Source organism: Rattus norvegicus, chromosome 17 (assembly GCF_021556685.1).
Source record: "Rattus norvegicus strain SHRSP/BbbUtx chromosome 17, alternate assembly SHRSP_T2T, whole genome shotgun sequence".
Taxonomy (NCBI): domain Eukaryota; kingdom Metazoa; phylum Chordata; class Mammalia; order Rodentia; family Muridae; genus Rattus; species Rattus norvegicus.
Window position 1 is genome coordinate 87,718,008 of NC_141550.1, and position 18,756 is coordinate 87,736,763.

The following is an 18,756-nucleotide window of genomic DNA, read 5'->3' on the forward strand; positions in this document are numbered from 1 at the left end:
CCCAGGTCCTCTTGAAAAGCAACAAATACTCTTATCTACCAAGCCCTCTCTCTACCACCAACCCTTAACAGTTTGAAGTTTCATTTGTCTGTTTTTAGTTTTCTTCTTGAATATAAAGTAAGCAGCTTTTAACACATCTTGACTGTAAACTTCACCCCTTTTGTGTAGCTGTGGATTTCTGATTGCTGAAGTAAGATTCAGCTGTGATACAACATGATCCATGATATCATGGATAATGACAATGTTATGTATCCCAAGAGAAGGAAGACATGATATGGGATGAAGACATATGAAAATACTCATTATACTGTGTATTCTGCAGGAACAGTTTCCAGAAAGAAACACACACACACACACACACACACACACACACACACACACATATGGATGTTATCTGATGTGTTGTGTTTCATTGAGTTGCCATTTTCATCCCCTTTGGGAGCAGTTTAATAAAGGGCTGTTGACCCTGTCCTGCAGTTGATAAGTGCCTGAGGGTGGCCTAAGGTCGGACAGCCTGAAGTTGTTTGTTTGTTTGTTTGTTTGTTTGTTTGTAATAGATCACATAGCACCCCCTGTAGGGCCTGTAGCGGAGCTGTTACATGGCCACATAAGCCTTGGTGTCTTGGTGTCTTGGACATGTTGGGTTGGGTGTTCTCGGTGTTCAGTACTTGTCTTTTGTAGGGTATTTTCCAGGATCCCTCACCCCTTCTCATTAGTTGCTAGTAGCACTCCCCCATAATAAATATGTCTCCAGACATTGTTAAAGTCCCCAGGAGGCCCAAATTGCCTCTGGTTGAGAACTACTGTTTCAGGAGGTGGGAAAAATAAATTACAGTGGGAACAAAGTTCATTAAAAAGATTTAAATATACTGAACATTTGAATAAATGTTTTTATTTATTTTTCCTTTGAGACTATAAGGGCCTAGCAATCAGCCTTAGCCTTTTGCCACAGAAAGCGAATTTAAATAAATTTACTTGTGAAAAATTGGGGTCATATAATTTTTAGCAAATTATAATTCAATGAGTACCTTGCTTAGAACATAAAGCTTAAATTTGTTTTTGTGATCCTCACTGAGTCCTGCAATTTTGTAACATAGAATTTGAATTTCAGAGTTACATTTGAGTGCTTCTTTAAAATGCACATCTTTAGATTAATGGAATTAAAAAATAACTAATTTATAGCTGTTAAGAGATTTATTTTTTAAAAAAACCTGTTATAGATTTAGAGAGATTTTAAACATGCAAAGTAATGTTCCTTTCAGAGAGCAGAATTTGTAGTACATTAGTTGCAGTAAAAACCTTAATTCATATTTCTTTTACCTTGTTTTTATAATCATCCAGAGGGAATTCCCATTGGAAGATATTATAGATTTAAATCAGTAAAATTTTAATATGCAAATAGTTTAAAGTTATTAAAGTTTACTAAAGTTATAAAACAAACTTAAGTCATTTTACTCATTTCTAATACAAGTTTCATAACCAGAACAGAGTGTTTTCTTCTGAGAAGTTGGGGTGAAGAGTCTGTTGTCGAAGCTTGGTACATCGGCAGCTGCTGATGAGTGCTTGAAATGTTCAGGCCCTGGATTAAGCACTTAAGGGTTAAGCATTATTACTTACTGTCTACGAGAAGAAACTAAGACATACAAATATTACAGCTCTAAGTGCTGAAGCTACGTTCCTTATTTGAGAACAATTTTGTTATGAAATTCAACAGATAATAAAACTGTCAGTCATCTCTAACCAATGGAATGCATGAGCAAATTTAAGCAAATAATTTAACATTGTTCTGATATAAAAAAGCTAATTTTTCCTCTGGGTTAAATTTTAAATTTAGAAGTCATTTATTATCTGTAAGTTGTCCTTCTCCCTGATGAAGTGGGAAGAAGCCGGATATGATGGCATGTTCCCTTCGACCTGGGACTAGGCAGGCAGAGGCAGGTGGAGAACCTCTTGTGTGTTCAAGGCTAGCCTGGTCTACATAGGAAGTTGTAGGTCATCTAAGGGCCATACAGTTTAGACCCTGCCTTAAAAGTGTTGTAACCCTTCTCTTCCCATTCCCCCCTTCCCTTGTGTTGTCTTTTTTAATGACAGGTTGAGAAATTCGTAATTATGACATGAGTTCCACTTACCAATTCTTGATCTTAGAGCCTGAGCCATTGGAATTCTGTTTAGGACATTTCCCCCATTTTTCTGTCCTGTTTCTTTGACCTTAAGTTTATTGCAATTTCTTTGCTAATTTCCCTTTCTTCCTTATCCACAGAAATTTCCATGCAGTATCGACATGATGGAGCTTGTCCAACAACTAGTAAGTCGTCCAGCTGGGTTAGTAACCTGGGCTTTCGGGCTCTTAGTTCAGGACCTTTCTGTTATGTTAATGTGTATACCTTTGAGGGTCTAAGTTCTACTTTCCAAAATGCATTCGATTTTTATCGTGTAGATTTTTTTCTCTTACAAAGATGCCTTCGTATACTGCTTTTTCTCGTGCGTAGGATTGGTATTACAGTCAAATAGTGCAAATTTTAAGTATTATTGGTTTTTTACTATGGTACCTATGTTTTACAATTGTGATCTCTCCCATGGTGACATTCTGTTTTCAGTATTTGGCTGCCATTTTAGCCTTAATGTAGATACAATTTTTCAGTATTTGTACATCAGTTACCTTTGGTTTGGACATCTATATGTGTTGAAACTTATATTGAAGTTTAGAAGGTAAAAATAAAAGTTCTGTAAGGTTAGAAGGCATAATGAAATTTTGTTTTATATCTTTAGATTGTGCTTTAAGGTTGATTGTTACATCCTGTAGCGATACTATGTTGATACCATTTTTAAAGCAATTTTCAAAAATATATTACACTAAAGAAAGTGTCACTATTGAGACAGTGCACCTGGCATATTATCTCAGTTGCTAGGCCATGTGTTACTAAGTGAGATATGTAATATTTAGAGAGCTACACTGTGGAATAGTGAATAAAGCCTTGTGTTTTAATAGTTGAAGCCATAGGTCTGGGAGACGCACTGAGACTTTGTTAAGCTGATTCAGTCTGTGCCTGTGTTTTTCTCTGTGTTTGAGAATGATCTTAACCTGACGTCCTTTCTTCCTTACTTAAAAGCCTTCTCAGAGTTGCTGAATGCAATACACAATGGTAAGTTTTATTAGATCTTCTCTGCTGGTTCACTTATTGCAAACGTTGCCTTTTATCAAAAAGCTCAATTGAAAGTTAGCATGGTATATTGATTAGACAGAGTCTAGTGCTTCGGCGAGCCAGTGAGTTGTTCTGTAGCTCAGAGCTCTGTATCCTGTCTTTGGAGGTGCGGTCAGTCAGTCAGGTTCATCTGTCTGCCATTGTTTGTTTCTGAAAGTTCTGTGTTTGCAAATTAGTCTACTACTTTCTAGATCTTTCTCACTAATGTAATTATAGAAATTACAATAAAAAACAATAGAAACTTGATTTTAACCACAATGTGAGATGTGAATTTTGCTTTTTCATATAATTTTATTTTAAGACCTTTATTCCTGCATTTTATGTAGTGAATAAGTATTTGAAATTGTATTTATTTTGGGAGCAGCTTTCACACTATAGTTATATCTTCTGTTTGGAGTCCAAGTCAGCATATAAGGCAAATTCTGTCACTTTTCATTAACAGTATAATTATAATGCTGGTCATTATTGTGGAGTGTGAGAAGATTTCTTTAGTTTCCCCAACTTTTTTAATCCTTTTGCATTAATTTTTTTTTTAAAATGATGTTCTATTTGTAAGTGTGCATGCATATACATTTTGAAGAGTGCATTCTCTCTCCCATAAGTGCCATGGATTAACTCAGTTTGGCGGTGAGTGCTTTTACCTGCTTTTTTCTTGTTCACCTTGAAAATATCTCTTCCCATTATTAGTACTATTAATGTGGGTTTTAGCAGGTGAGGTTGAGAGAGAAATACAAGTATTTCCTTCATCCTGTATTACAGAGAAAAGACGTGAATGAACCCTTTTTTTTTTAGCTGAAAATGCAAATGAAAAATGGATTTCCAGTAAATGTTTTTTAGTCTATGGTGACTTAACCCTTCAGATAAAAAATATGCCTGTCAATAGAGTAACTTGAAGTTTTGGTTTGTTGTGTATTGTTTAATGTTAAAGTCAGATTAACCATACTGCCATAGACATGTACCATTTTGTTTTCTTTTTTACTTAAAAAAGGTGTGTATATGTATGTGTGCACATGTGTGTGTGTGTGTGTGTGTGCCTGTGTGTATGCACACATACACACGTACAGGAGATGGGCAGAGCGTGGTGTGTAGAGATGAGAGGGCCGTGTAGGCTGTAGCATTATCAGGGCTGTGCTGCAAGCACTCTTAACCACATTGTCATTTTGCTGCTTCTTAACTGGGGTGTGTGTGTCTTGTCTGTTAATATGTGCACACATGTACTGCAGGTATGTGTATTTGTGTTTGCTGGAAAGTTTCAGACTCCCTTTTTCACAGACTTCTGCTAAGTATGTACTAGTTCTTCTGTTGCACACTCTGATGTCAGGAAGACATGTTTTCTGTTCACTTACGTTCTCATCATTAAGATGAATAGCAGTGCTTTTCCTCACTATTACACAGCCAGTCCTAGGATCTTCTCTCTTTAGCACTGGAATACTGTCTCCTTTCCAGCTCTGTGAGATAGACTTGGGAAGTACACACACACACACACACACACACACACACACACACACACACACACACACGCCCCTGGGTCATAAGATAGACTTGGGAAGCACACACATGCTCCTGGGTCATACTGCTCGATTTATACAGAGGCTTCTAGTTGTCCTCCCTTCTGTTGTTAGCTGTTTTCCATAGATGGCACCATATATCAGGTTGAGGAAATTTGTTTACTCACTTGATCTCCTTGTTTTAGGTCACTCAGAATTCCTGTATTTCATGCTAGTTTTGTTCACTGTATATTTACTGACAGTTTTATTTCACACTAAGTACTTGGCCTGTAACTATGGAAATGCTATTCACAGTATTTTCATCCTAACATTCCATTACTCTTCATTCCATGCAACCTTTTGGGATTTTTTTTCCCCCTCTTCCTCCTCCTTCCCCTCCCTCTCCCCTCCCCCTGTTCCTCCCATCCAGTCTCTGGTCCTCCCCCCCCCCCCCCCCCCAGTGTAGTTAAGGATGACCCTGATACCATAAGTATTAGTTCTGCTTTTACTCTTCAAATGCTGGGATTATAGATGGGGGCTGTGCGTCTGGCTGTGTTTTCATTACCTCTGTTTCCTTCTTTATGATGCCTTCTGCATATGTGTTACGAGAAGACAGGATCAGATGTTGTAAGGCATATAATACTCTTAAATCATCAATTCTTGGCTTACATTCTTCTTGGTGGGGAGTCAAAACAATTGTTGTGATTTAGAGAGTGGTATCAGTATCTGAAATCCTTAGTTTTCACATAGAGAACACTTATTCTCAGTACAAGAATCTGTAAAATACAGAACCTTTTTCTTCAGGACTGAGGTCTGTCTCCTCTATTTGATAAATAAATATACATTAAGTTCTCTTCATATAAGATTATTATGCTTGGGGGGTGTATATAGAATAAATGCATCCTGCTTTGGTGGGATACAATTTAAACATGGGATACGTTTTTATTAGTAGCATTTTGAAGAAACCTCGTGAAGATTCATGATCTGTAATAGGGAAGAGTTCAGAGTGAAGGATACACAGTGCTGGGGACATAGCCTTTGTCCTGCCTGCTGAGAGCAGTTTGCTGTTTGGTACAGATGAGCAGACGTCATCCAGTTTCCGTACACATTTAGCACACGCAGTCCCGTCCCACTCGGGTGGGACGTGTCAGTCACTTTCTTGCTGCTTTGAGAAAACACCATAGCAAAAGGCAACTTTGGGAGGAAATGATTTATTTCAGCTTATAACTGTCAGATGCCAAGGTATCTTCCAGAAAAGTAAGGGCAGGCATTCAAGACACAAATGCAAAAACCATGTAAGAGCCCTTCTTATTGGCTTGCTCCTCCTGCTTGCTCAGCCTGTTTTCTATAGCACCTAGGAGTGCTAACCCAGGGGCTGTGCTGACCCAGAGGGACATTTCCTCAATTGAGGGTTTTCCTTCCCAGATGACTCTTATCTTTAGTCAAACTGACATAAAACTAGTCAGACTGTGCAAGGTGTTAAGTAATAACTGATATTTGATTCAGAACATAAGAAAAATTAGCTTTTAAATCAATAAATACAAAAGTAGTTGGCTTTTTTTTTTTTTTGAAAAAACATAGTACACTTGTTATCTAGGAAGGTTCTTTTGGTCATTGCACTTAAGAATTGAAAAAACTTAATACTGAGACAGAAACCAAATAGAATTTTGTTAATGGTATAGCCAGATATTATGGGGACTCAAAGAGGAATGTGAAAGTCAGCCAACCTCCTACCAGCCTCCTCCAAAAAACCAAAAACCACAAACTTAGAGTTGTCAGTGAATTAAGTAGCCGTTTCTGGAGGGAAAGGAACATGAATTCACTGGTATTTAGTACATACAACAAGTGCATTCGTGCAGAAAAAGAGAATTGTAGCTGGCATATTAAAGTTGCAGTGAGAACAGGTGCCTGTGCCATCATTGAGGCTGGAAGAAGAAGCCCACAGGAGGGAAGGGGGATGGGTATTAAAGGCAGGTAACATAGGCAGAGACCACCCCAGACTGTGGGTCTCTGCCTCTCTTTGCATCAAGAAGCCTCTGATGATATATGCAAGTGTAGCAGATGTCTGTTAATGTGAGGACACACCATGACCAAGGCAGCTCTTATAAGGGACAACATTTAACTGGGGCTGGCTTACACATTCGGAGGTTCAGTCCACTCTCATCAGTAGCACTAAGCATGGCAGTGTCCTGGCAGGCATGGTACTGTAGAAGGAGCGGAGAGCTCTACATCTTACGATGAAGGCAGCAGAAGATGGTCTTCCAGGCATCTAAGTCTTGCCCCACCTCCCCAGTGCCACTCCCTGGGCCAAGCACATTTAAACCACCACAGCAGAATATCTAATTTTTTTTGCTCTTGTTAAAATACCTTTTGCTTGTTTGTCCTAGTTATTATGGAATGAATTTTTTTTTATTTGTACGCTTGTCTTTGTAATTTAACTGTATATTTCTGGTGAACGCAGTTTTATCTTGGTTTTCTTGCTCCCAGTTTTATTTCTGTTTCCATCTCATTGTGTGTTTCTTAGTAGTTACTGTGTATTAGCTAGATGGATGGTGGGGCAGGAGAGTGACTGGGTAGATAAGAGTTTGTGGATCAGTAGTCACTGCCATCCACTCTCTTTTTGCATTGTCATTTCTGTCTCTTCTGAACTTGAGAGAACTTTCCTGGACCATGTGCGTTGTAGGATTCAGTTCATTGGACTCAATGAATGTAGGTTGATTTGGATCATAGCTGTAAACCTTGTACAGAATGGAAAGAGAATGATGTTAGAGATCTTGGTGGTGGAGGGACAGAGGGATGGATGGCCTTGTAGCTGAGAGCACTTGCTCTTGCTGAGTGTTGGTTTTATGTGTTCTTGCATGTACATATATGCAACATATGGATTCCTGGTGCCTGCAGAAGTTAAAAGAAGGCATCAGATTATCTGGAACTGGAGTTTTGGGTAGTTGAGAGCCATTAAGTTTGTGTTGGGAATTGAACCTGGGTCTAGTCTAAGCCACCTCTCCAGCTCCCCACCATTTTTTCCTTCTTAAATAAAAAGAGTAGATAGAGAAGATTTAGAAGGTCTTACCAAGTGTTTATGTCAGGCTGTGAGTGAAAATCAGTGTCTTCCTTTACGTTTTGGGGCCGTGAAAGGAATATTTTGTGGTATTTATAACACAACCTGAGTTCACAAAGGGCCCCAAAGCAGGATTAGTAGATTGCACTTGGCCTGGGTCATCTCTGTAAACATCCCAATGCAATAGCAAAACCATACATCCCAATGCAGTATCCAAACCATACATCCCAATGCACTATCCAAACCATACATCCCAATGCAATATCCAAACCATACATCCCAATGCAATAGCAAACCATGAGCCTTGAAGACCGAAGGTCTTTATTCACCACAGCTTTGCCTCTCAGGATTCTACTTCTGTGATTATTGTTGCATACGGTTGGATGGTAATTTTGGCTTCATATTATGGCAAGGGCAGGTGGATGAGAAGATTATATTATTACTTACTTAACCTAGAAATTTTAAATTAGTACTTTAAATGCTAAAATGGCTGTAGCTACCATTTGTTGAACCATAATATGAGGTGACATTGCTAAAACCTTTAAATGGGCATTGTCAAATTAAGATAGCTTTTTGTTTAATAATATGGAGACCCAGAACACTTGAGTAATTTTGATTATGATCATATACCGGAGAGCATCAGACAGACTCTCTCAGTTTTTATCTCAGCCAGAAGCTTGTCCTTAAAAAGAGCATGCGCTGTTTGGCTCTCAGTATGCACTTGAGGTCTGAGCTTGGATACTGTGTGTGCTGTGCTTTCACCGACAGAACTTGTAAGCTGTTAGGGCCAAGGCACTTGGTAAAGTGTATGCTGGACCTCAGTCAGATCCCTGGTACTTAAGTAAAAGGCAAGGTGTGGTGGCAGGCATTGAACCCTTCCTTTAAAGTTTTGCGTAGTGTTTCTTTATTTTCCTCTCGCCCTCATCTCCCCAGGTTGGAGGCAGTGTCACTCCACAGCTTCCATCGTCTTGGATTTACAATCCTCACTTCTGCCTCCTAATTGTGGGACTGTAGGCACAGACCACCGTGCCTAGCTTTACTAGATTATAAATGCTTGCTGTGATCATAGCAAGGCCAAGTTCTTTCTGCTGTTTTACATATTGTGTTGTAGAAAGCTAACATTTGTTGACTAAAAGGGAACACTCCACATTCAGCATTGTCTTATTAGGCACGTGGCTCCCGCAGAGGCCTTGCGCTCAGTTCCCAGCACTGACATGGCAGCTCACAACCGTCTGTCACTTGGGTTCTGAGGAATCTGACACCTTCTTTTAACCTTCTTTGACCCCTGCACACAAACGCGCGTACACACACACACACACACACACACACACACACACACACACCTTTTTCTCAGTCATCTTTGTATATAAATAAATATTCCTTTTGCTAAAGTGCTGTTTGTGTTCTGTCTAACATGACTAAACTTTTATGTCATATTTTCTTGTGTGTGCGTGCATGCGTATGAACATTTATGCCTAATGTTGGGTGTCTGCTGTCTCTTTACACCCTGTTTTTGGCTAGACTGGCCAGCAGGCCTTTGGCTGCTCATGTCCACTGCCCTCCTGTTGGAGCTCCATGGTACCTGGTCTTTACGTGGGTTCTGGGGATTGGACTCAAGTTTTTGTGTTTGTATGGCAGCCGCTTTACTGATGGTTCCTCTCCACGTCTCTAAGTGTGTTATGTGTTAGCTGTCGTTCCATGTTTGTTGTTACACTTCAGTGACTTTTTATTCTGGCCTTAAATGACCATTGGTAGATGTGTTTGACCCTCTCTTTTGGGGTTGCTTGGAGAAGATCTCTGTTTTCAGTGTTTTGTTTTGTTATTTTTGTATGTCTCTCCTTTCAGTAAAATACTCCACCAGGTTCTTTCTGCAGACCTCTTCCCTTGATCTGAGACATCCCTAGGTGCTCTGGTTTTTTTTTTTTTTTTGTTCTTTTTTTCGGAGCTGGGGACTGAACCCAGGGCCTTGCGCTTCCTAGGCAAGCGCTCTACCGCTGAGCTAAATCCCCAGCCCCGTCAGTGCTCTAGTTTTTGTTCTTTGGTTTTGACCATTGCCTTCATGAAGTATGGGAAACCGTGCTGTATTGTAGGGGCAAGATGGATGACCATGAGTGAGCCACACAGTGAGTGATACTTTGGGTTAAAGTAGAAACATTCTGTCTGTAGTTAGCCAGATTTGTTAGTATTTCAGAACTTATCATCTACTTTTGATAGATTCTATGTTGTTTTTTTTGTTTGCTTTTGTTTTTGTTTTTCTTTGTTGTTTGGGTTTTTTTTTTTTTTTTTTTTTTTTTTTTAATCCTGAAGACAGTTTCTTTGTATATAATTCTGGCTGTCTTGGACCTCACAATGTAGAGCAGGCTGACCTTGAACTCAGAGAATCCCCTGTCTCTGCCTCCCTCAGGCTGATTAAATGTGTGCACCACTACTGTACCCAGTGTCCTGTTTTAAATACAACCTAAAGTTTAGTTTTCTGAACAAAATGGTGCTTTTCTACAGTCACTACTTAAAACTGTAATGCAAAGCACAGGCGAGCAGAGGCTCAGCCTTAGATCCCACAAGATCACTTACTGTGTCTTAGGGCTCTCAGGTGTTCCCATGGTGGCTTTTAGAGCTACTTAACCTTGCCGTTTGTTTGTCCGTGCATGCAGATGTCACCAGCATAGATGTGAATGAAGGTCAGAATACACGTTTGTGGAGTCAGCTTTCTCATTCTTCTCTGATAGATTTTGGGGATTGAGCTCAAGTTGTCAGGCATGTGTAACAATGAGTTAGCTGCTGCTCTCCTGCTGGTGAGGGTGAGGGTGAGGGTGAAGATTCACCCGCCATGTCTAGATTGTGTAGGTGTGGTATGCCTACAGGAATCTACAAGGCCATGATAATTGTCTTGTAACTCAGACTTGTAACAAGAAATGGTTTCTACTAGTTCTGATTAAGCTTGTTTCTTACTTAATTCCCATCTTTTTTTTTTTTTTTTCTTTTCTTTTTTTTCAGAGCTGGGGACCGAACCCAGGGCCTTGCGCTTGCTAGGCAAGTGCTCTACCACTGAGCTAAATCCCCGACCCCCCATCTTTTTTTTTTTTTTTTTTAATACATGTGTGTGTTTGCATGCGAACATGCAGGCACACACACACACATAGACATACACACAGTCTGTGTCTGTCTGTCTGTCTATCTGTCTGTCTCTCTCTCACTTTAAATCTAAGTTCCCCATAAGAGGAAATATGCAGCATTTCTAAGTTTAGCTTATTTCATTTAATGTTATGATACACAGTTACGTCAATTTTTCTATATTCTTGATTTCCCTTTTCTTTATGGCTCTAAAAAAATGTTTTTGTGGGGCTGGAGAGATGGCTCAGCGGTTAAGAGCACTGACTGCTCTTCCAGAGGTCCTGAGTTCAAATCCCAGCAACCACATGGTGGCTCACAACCATCTGTAATGGGATCTGGTGCCCTCTTCTAGTGTGTCTGAGGACAGCTACAGTGTACTCACATAAATAAAATAAATCTTAAAAAAAAAGTCTGTGTTGCTGGGCAGTGGTGGTACACACCTTTATCCCCAGCACCCTGGAGGGAAAGGAGGTGGATCTCTGAGTTCGAAGCCATCGAGTCTAAAGACTGAGTTCTAGGACACGCAGTGAACCCCACTCCCGGAATCAACCCTAGTGGATAGGCACCACATTTTCTTTACCCATTCATTTGGTGATGGGTGTCTAGGCTCATTCCTTTTCATGGCTTTTTGGATGGAGCAGCTCGGAGCATAGCTGATCAAGTATCTCTCTATGGTTTGCTGACTTAGAGTCCTGTTAACGTAATAGAATTCCAAAGGTTGGGTCACATGGTTGTTTTCTTAGTTTATTTTAGAAATCTCTACAGCGATTTCCATAATAACACAAGATTACCTTTCCATCACCAATACGTAAGCATCCTCTTTTCCCACATCCTCGCCATAATTTGTTGTCATTTGTTGTGTTGGTGACACTGTTCTGGCTGGGGTGAGGTGTCCCTGCTTTATCTTTGTTTATTTGTAAATCAGTTAGCTGTAATAGAGACCAAATGCCCTTTCCCTTGCCGTTACCGCTTCAGGCTTCTTTCACCCTGCTTACTTGTGCTTAAGAATTGTTGTTGTAAAATATAAAAAATTAAAAAAGTATGGCTGTCTTTTATCCCCTACTAGGTCCTGCACCATAGTGCCCCAAGATATCTGCTGGATCTCTTAATTCTCAGCCAGCAAAGCGTCTCACCCACTCTGCTCCATCCCATATCACACTGCCGAAGGCCTCTCTCTGAGCCTGACAGCAGTCTCTCTACCCATCTAGTTCCCAAGGCAGGTTTCCATGCCAGAAACACACATCCCAACTCCGTGGTGGCCCAGACCAGCCGCCCCACACTCCACTAGACTTAAATCTACACATGAAAGACCGCACAACACAATAACCTTTGACCCAATTGGTAAGATATAATTGCTCACCTAAACATACAAAGCCCAGTACCATCCATCCCTTAAGAACATTAATTACAACCTGTAAATACACAGAGCGGAATCTTAATGTCACCTGCCATGGCTTCTCTCCCTCTCCCTCCTGTCTCTTCCTGTCTCCTCCTCTTCCTTCAAACTTCTCTCCAGCCCATCCTTCCTTCTCCTCCAGCGACAGGCCTCCTTCTATCCTGTACCTGCCCCTCACTTGTATTTTACAAATTAAATGGGGAGAAGGTTCTGGTGAAGTCACCTGAGTCCTGAGTACATGACTAGGCAGCTGTCCTTGGGGCAGTGGAATTAGCACCAAAATACAGATAACTCCAGGGCAAACCACAACAAAGAATTATTGAGGACTGTGTCCCTTTTTTTTCCAGGTGTAATAGTGACTAAGTGCCAAGAACTTTGTAATGTTTGCCCAGCCCTGTTGCCTTGATTCTCTTCTTGTTCATCAGCAGCACTGTGTGAGCTCTTCATTGCTGCCAGTGAATTGTGTTTTACACGATTCCTACAACAGTCTGCCTGGGTAAACCGCTAGTGACTTCCTCCTGTGTCCAGTGGAACAGTTACCTTCCATTGCTGTTGGGTTGGTACCCGTCCTCTTGCACAGTTGCCTTGCACAGGTCTGGAGGTGCTGCCTGCACCTTTGCTTCCCGCACACTGTCCCTCTGTTGTGTAGTGAGTGCTCTTGGACACCGGCTCATCCCAGGGAATCCCTTGCATCCCCAACTGTGACCCAGGGCTGTGTGATTCACCCGCCCTACCCACCACAGTCTCATGTGTCTTTCATGCGTCCTGTAGTCCTCATTTCTGCCAAGTTTCTTGAAAGCAGAGACCATATGTGTTACACAGTGCTACCCAAGGTTTAGAATAATGTCTGGGAAACAGTGACTTCTCAGATATTTGCAGGATGAATACACCAGTTTTTTTCTCTAGAAACTGGTGATTCAGAAATGATACAAAAATCTAAATTCTAGGTGTAGAGCCTTTAAAGTGTCCTAGTTCTCCGTCTTTCTATTTGAAGAAGGTTGTACATGATTTTTATCAGCATGAATCAATATTTATGTTCTTTAAAATAAACCCCACTCATAAGCTGATATAACTTCTAATTATTATTACCTTCTAGAAGTATAGAGTGGGTGTTTTCTTGACACCCCCCTCCTTTCCCTCCATTTCCTCCTTTCTTCCTTTCATGGTTAAAACAGGTTTTTCAGTTTGGATACTTACTGAGACACTGGAGAGACTGTCACTTTGGCCTTTTACTCTGTACCAGGAGCCTTACCAACTCCTTCCTTGCTAGGGTCAGGTGTCCCGTCACCGCCCCCCCCCCCCCCCCGTGTGTGTGTGTGTGTGCGCGTGTGTGCGCGTGTGCGTGCGTGCGCGCGCGCGCACGGCTGGAGGAGGCCTTTAAGGGCTCCACTGCCCAGTTGTCAGCCCCATTGCGTGGGCTACGTTTGTGTTTTAAATGAGGGTGTTAGTGATCTGTGCTGAGCTTCTCATGCTCACACCTAACATAAGGCTTTTCACACTTCTGTTGTTTCTTTCCCAGAATACATGGGGCGGCGGTGCCCAGTAACTGTTAGTTTGTTCTCCCGCTTCTCTTCCTTGCTCTTGTGGATAGAGTAACATCTACATCCTCATCCCCTTTTTCCTTACGGCTTTACCTGATACAACAGTGAGCAAAGGTTTTCATCAAGTTGTCCTCATTTTCTTGTCCCCCGTGTTTTCAGAATTGAGAATCGGCTGCTCCCCTGTCTTCCAGGCTGTCACTTGAGGCAGTCCTGCTCCGGTTCTCAGTAGAAGCCACCTCTGCTTTTGCAGCTGTTATGTGTGAAGGTCTTTTATTAGTGGATTCAAAATTAGTCTTGTTGTAGAGTATTTTGTACATTGTAGTCTTTCTAGAACAAGTTTTCTTTCCATTTTATTGCTTCTCAGTCATGATTTCTAGGGCTCTAAGCGTTTTGAAAGGCTTACCGAGTTTTAAAGCCATGGCTGTCAGCTGCTTCATTCTGCCGAATGGAAACCTCGTGTTGTTGTTAGAAATGCTGACAGTGCTTAAAACTGTTCTTGTTTACCAAAAACACTTGCTCTGTGAGACGTGAAATAGGTTCTTTAGACAAATATCTTATGAAAAGTTAGTGGTAGTTTCTTCTAACATAGTTTTAAACACTAATTAAAATTTATTAGTAGGGAAGGGATCAAGGAGAAATCTTGTCTGACCAATTTGACTGCTAAATTATGAGATACTTAAATAAAATTTCTTTGGTTGCAGGTATTTATAACAGCAATGATGTAGCCGTTTCCTTCCCAAACGTGGTGTCTGGCTCAGGATCGAGCACTCCCGTCTCCAGCTCTCATATACCTCAGCAGTCGTCTGGGCATTTGCAACAGGTGGGAGCTCTCTCCCCCTCGGCTGCGTCATCTGTAACCCCCGCTGCTGCTACAACTCAGGTATGTCATAGCTCAGAGCCAGCCTTAGCTATGCAAGAGCTTCTCTCCCACAAAAATTCAGAAAATGTAGGAGAAAGTAGGAGTCAGTTTAGGGCTTTTGTGGGCTATTCTCTCTCTTTTTTAAAAGACCATTTGAAGTTGCAAAATAGTATTTGAAAATCTTCGGTGTAAGTTATTTTAATTAACGTAGGAGAGGCTGCAGGAGAGGACATGGCGCAGGCTGGAGGAGCGGCTCAGTGGCTCAGTGGCTCTGTTCTTGTGGACAGCCCGAGTTCTGCTGGCTCCCAAGCACCCGTGCCTCCAGCTCCAGGGGCCGATTGTCCTGTCCTCTGTTGGCCTCAGCACTCGTGCGCACGCACTCACCCATCGTACATAGAGTAAAATGATAATAGGAAGGATATCCCCAAATATTATATTCTCTTAAAAATAATCCACTTTTAAATGCTTTCATACATGCAAGTTTTTCTTTTTTCTTTTTTTCTTGTGGGAGACAAATGTTCACTAATAAACATTTGATCACTTTTCTCTGCTTCCTGTCACAATCTGGTCTGTAGCTCAATACGCAACCTTGTTTATGGGATCTGTATATTATTTTCAGTTCTTAAATACATTGCTTTACTGTACGAGCCAGTGCTCTACCACTGTCTGTATCTCACCCAGCCCTTGGTTTTCCTTTTCTTTTTTAATTATTTTAATTTGGGGTCTCAGCTGAGTTGCCCAGGGTTCTTTGAACTTATTCTTTGGGCTAATTAGGCCTTGCATTTGTGGCCTGCTTTTTAGACTCCTCAGTAATGGACACTGGTCAGTTCTGGCAGGCCTGGCAATAGGAATGTTGCAAAGACAAGAGATAAAGAGGAAAAACCATAGACTTGTTTTTATTTTATTTCATACATGTGAGTACACTGTAGCTGTCTTCAGACACACCAGAAGAGGGCATCTGGTCCCACTACAGATGGTTGTGAGCCACCATGTGGTTGCTGGGAGTTGAACTCAGGACCTCTGGAAGAGCAGCCGTGCTCTTAACCACTGAGCCATTTCTCCAGTCCACGGTTGTATTGTATTAATAAGACAGTTAAGTGTTTTGGAACGCCATATAAACAGACACCTCCAATGGCAATATAGTTTGAGAGTTCTAAATCTCTCTCTCTCTCTCTCTCTCTCTCTCTCTCTCACACACACACACACACACACACACACACACACACACACACACACACTCACTGAATTATTTATTTGTGTGAGTGGATGTGTGTGTTTGTCTTTGATGTATGTGCGCAGACGGCTGTGCACGCTTAGAGAACTCGTCTGCGTGAGCCCTAGCTCTGGCTCTTGCTGAATTCTAAGCTGAATCAGTACAAACTTTAGCCTAGTTTCTAGTATGTGGGACTACAGAATCCATGTGCATTTTCTTGGTGTTTTATCATCAGAATACAGTGTTAGAGTAGTGTGATGTGTGTTTATGAATGATGTCGTCCAGATAGGAGAACGAGCAGCCGTTCAGTGCAGAGCGTCAGTGGTGCAACGTGTCCTGCCGTCTGTGGACACGGAATCTGACTGGGGAATGAGTGAGGCTCTCCTGTGACTTTAGAGGGTCTTCCTTCAGGCTACGTGACTAGAGAAGCAGGGGAGTGAAGTCATGCTGGGTTAGAGCGTGTGAGTGCCATGTCACAAGCAGTTCAGTTTAGTCAGAGGAGAGCTTAGACCAGGTCTCACTTTTCATTTTCAGTGTGCACGTCATCTTCTGCTTCTGTAAAGCTCTGTTTTAATCATTGCTGTTAGTTGCAGGCTGAATTAAGCAGAGCCTCATTCCTTATCCATTGTGTTGGTGTGTGTGGTCAGTGTCTGTATCAGGGAGGGAGAGCTGCATGGGGAAATGGGAGTGAGAAAGAAATTCACGCGGTGTAAGGAATCCCTGTCCATGTTCATGTACACAGACCTTACGCACGCACGCACATACAAACGCAGTTTGATTCCCATAGTACTTGCTGAGAGCAGCATGCGTTTCTACCTAGTGGTAAATGCATTCTGCCTTGAAGCGGAAGCCTATTTAGTCTGGCTTATCTGCTGCTGTAGCAACCATCAGTCTCCAGGCAGCTGAGGTACACTGACCTCTAAGGTGAGCTGAGGCAGATCTCCTTCAGTGTAGATGCCTGAGACACTAATAGTGGTGTTGAATGTGAAATGTTATAAGCAGTCTGTAAAGGAAAAGTAAGAAACCATTTTGACTGCATTATGAGAACTGCAGACTCATCATGTCTCCTCCACTTCATGGTAGTGTTTAAGTCTTAAGTCCACTTCATGGACAGTGTGTTGATGTAGGTAGTTACTTACTCTTTGGTCTTTTAAAACAAAGCAATGTTAAAAGGTGGATAGTGAACGTTACCGGTATTTAAAATACGACTCTAGATGTCATGTCCCAGCTATTAGAAACTGTGTAAGGACCTAGCATGTGCAAGGGCCAGGGTCCACTCACCAGCACTACCTAAAGGAAAGGAGGACCCCCCCCCCCCCACACACACACCCAGGCACATGCGTGTCACCCCCTCCGTCCCTCTCTCCCCTCCGGACAGATACTTTAAAATGTGCACAGAGAATAGAAATATAGTAATGTTAACCAGTCCTTCCCTGCATACTTGAGTGAAGTCAGACGCTTCAGGAACCTGGTTGGAGCTAGAACAGAAGCCCGGAGCCATCCTTACTCTTTCTGACCCGCAGTGTCAGCGAATTCAACACTTACTTTTGATGCCTTAGAAATCATCACCCAGGGAGGTGATGAAGGAGGCAGAAGTCAGGACAGGTTAGAGATGCAGAGTAGTTGGTTTGATCTGGGCTTTTAGTTAGAAACAGACCTGTAGAATTGTGTGCAGGAAGGAGAAATGGTTAAAAACAAAACAAAACAAAACAAACTCAATTTGATTTTTTTTTTTTTGTATCAAACCTCAGCTTATTTGATACATTGTACTTGTTTTTAAAATAATTTCTCTTTCACCAATAATCAGTATAAATACTCGGTACATAGGCTGTCAGGAATACAGTAGTCGTACATGTAGGTCTGTACTCTTACAGAGGGTAAAATATTATGTGACATTGGTGTGTTCTGATTTGATCACATGTAAAGGACATAAATAAATTATTTTAGGAGTACCATTAACTTTTCATATTGCCCTTTAAATTCTACTATTTTCTCCTTAAAAGATAAGTGGTAACATGGATTAGATATTAACTCACTAAGAGACCTGTTCAGAATTGGTTGTTCTGCCCAGTGCTCTGTCCAGCGAAGTGCTCAGCAGTGGTTTAACTGCACTTTCGTCCCCTCCTATGTTTTAGAGACTGTTGTGGTTCATCTCGGCTTAGCCTAAGCAGTGGCTTGGAATACATTGAGCCTGTAACAGTTCGGGAACCGTCTGGGGCATTGAGTAGTGGAGGATGATGCAAGGGAACCTCACAGCGTCTGCAGTGCCTACTCAAGGGACCGGAGAGCTGCTCATGCTGGCTCTTATCTCCCCACTCCTGGGCGTTAGAGCGTCCCTGGCGGAGGCTGGCTGAGGAGTGGAGTGTGCTGGGAGCTTGTTTGACGTGTGCAGTGCGGGTCCTTGTGAAGAGCACATGGGCTTGACCCAGTCTCTGCCTAGTGTCCATTCAGATCTCCTGCAGCAGAAAGAGAAACCCTCTCTGGTCAAACATGTATTCTTAATGTTAATGTATATTATTTTAATATAACATAGTTTTAATATGAATTATGAAACATTTCAATCCTTACCTTGTACTTACAGCCTTGTATTTGTTGCTTGTGTTGAGATCACAGATGGACCCTTCACCCAGTAGTGTCACTGTCTTACAATAGAGTCTGTGGGTGAAGTACTGGTTAGAGCAGAGCCTTTGTGCTATCTAACATTTTTAATTGTTTTTACTCTTGGAAATTTGCCCAAATTAGCATCAGTATATAATTGACAATTTATCTTATCCAAGTTCATGCAAAACCAGAAATCACAATAGTTCATAGTTTGTTTTTAAAAGCTTTATGTTTCAAGTTTGTGTGTGTGTGTGTGTGTGTGTGTGCACATGGACAGCTTGTGTTAA

At 41.5% G+C, this 18,756-nt stretch overlaps 1 protein-coding gene across 50 annotated transcripts in view; it reads left to right on the forward strand.

The window, feature by feature from the left end:
* The window catches only part of Mllt10 (MLLT10, histone lysine methyltransferase DOT1L cofactor), a 127,592-nt gene that overhangs the window by 88,850 nt on the left and 19,986 nt on the right, over positions 1 to 18,756 (forward strand). For 32 of the 50 annotated variants that reach the window (XM_087591190.1, XM_087591197.1, XM_087591210.1 and 29 more), the window contains 3 exon segments: positions 2,261 to 2,305; positions 3,111 to 3,143; positions 14,498 to 14,676. In XM_087591190.1, the coding sequence (XP_087447316.1) occupies positions 2,261 to 2,305; positions 3,111 to 3,143; positions 14,498 to 14,676 (257 nt within the window). 50 annotated transcript variants of the gene reach the window in all.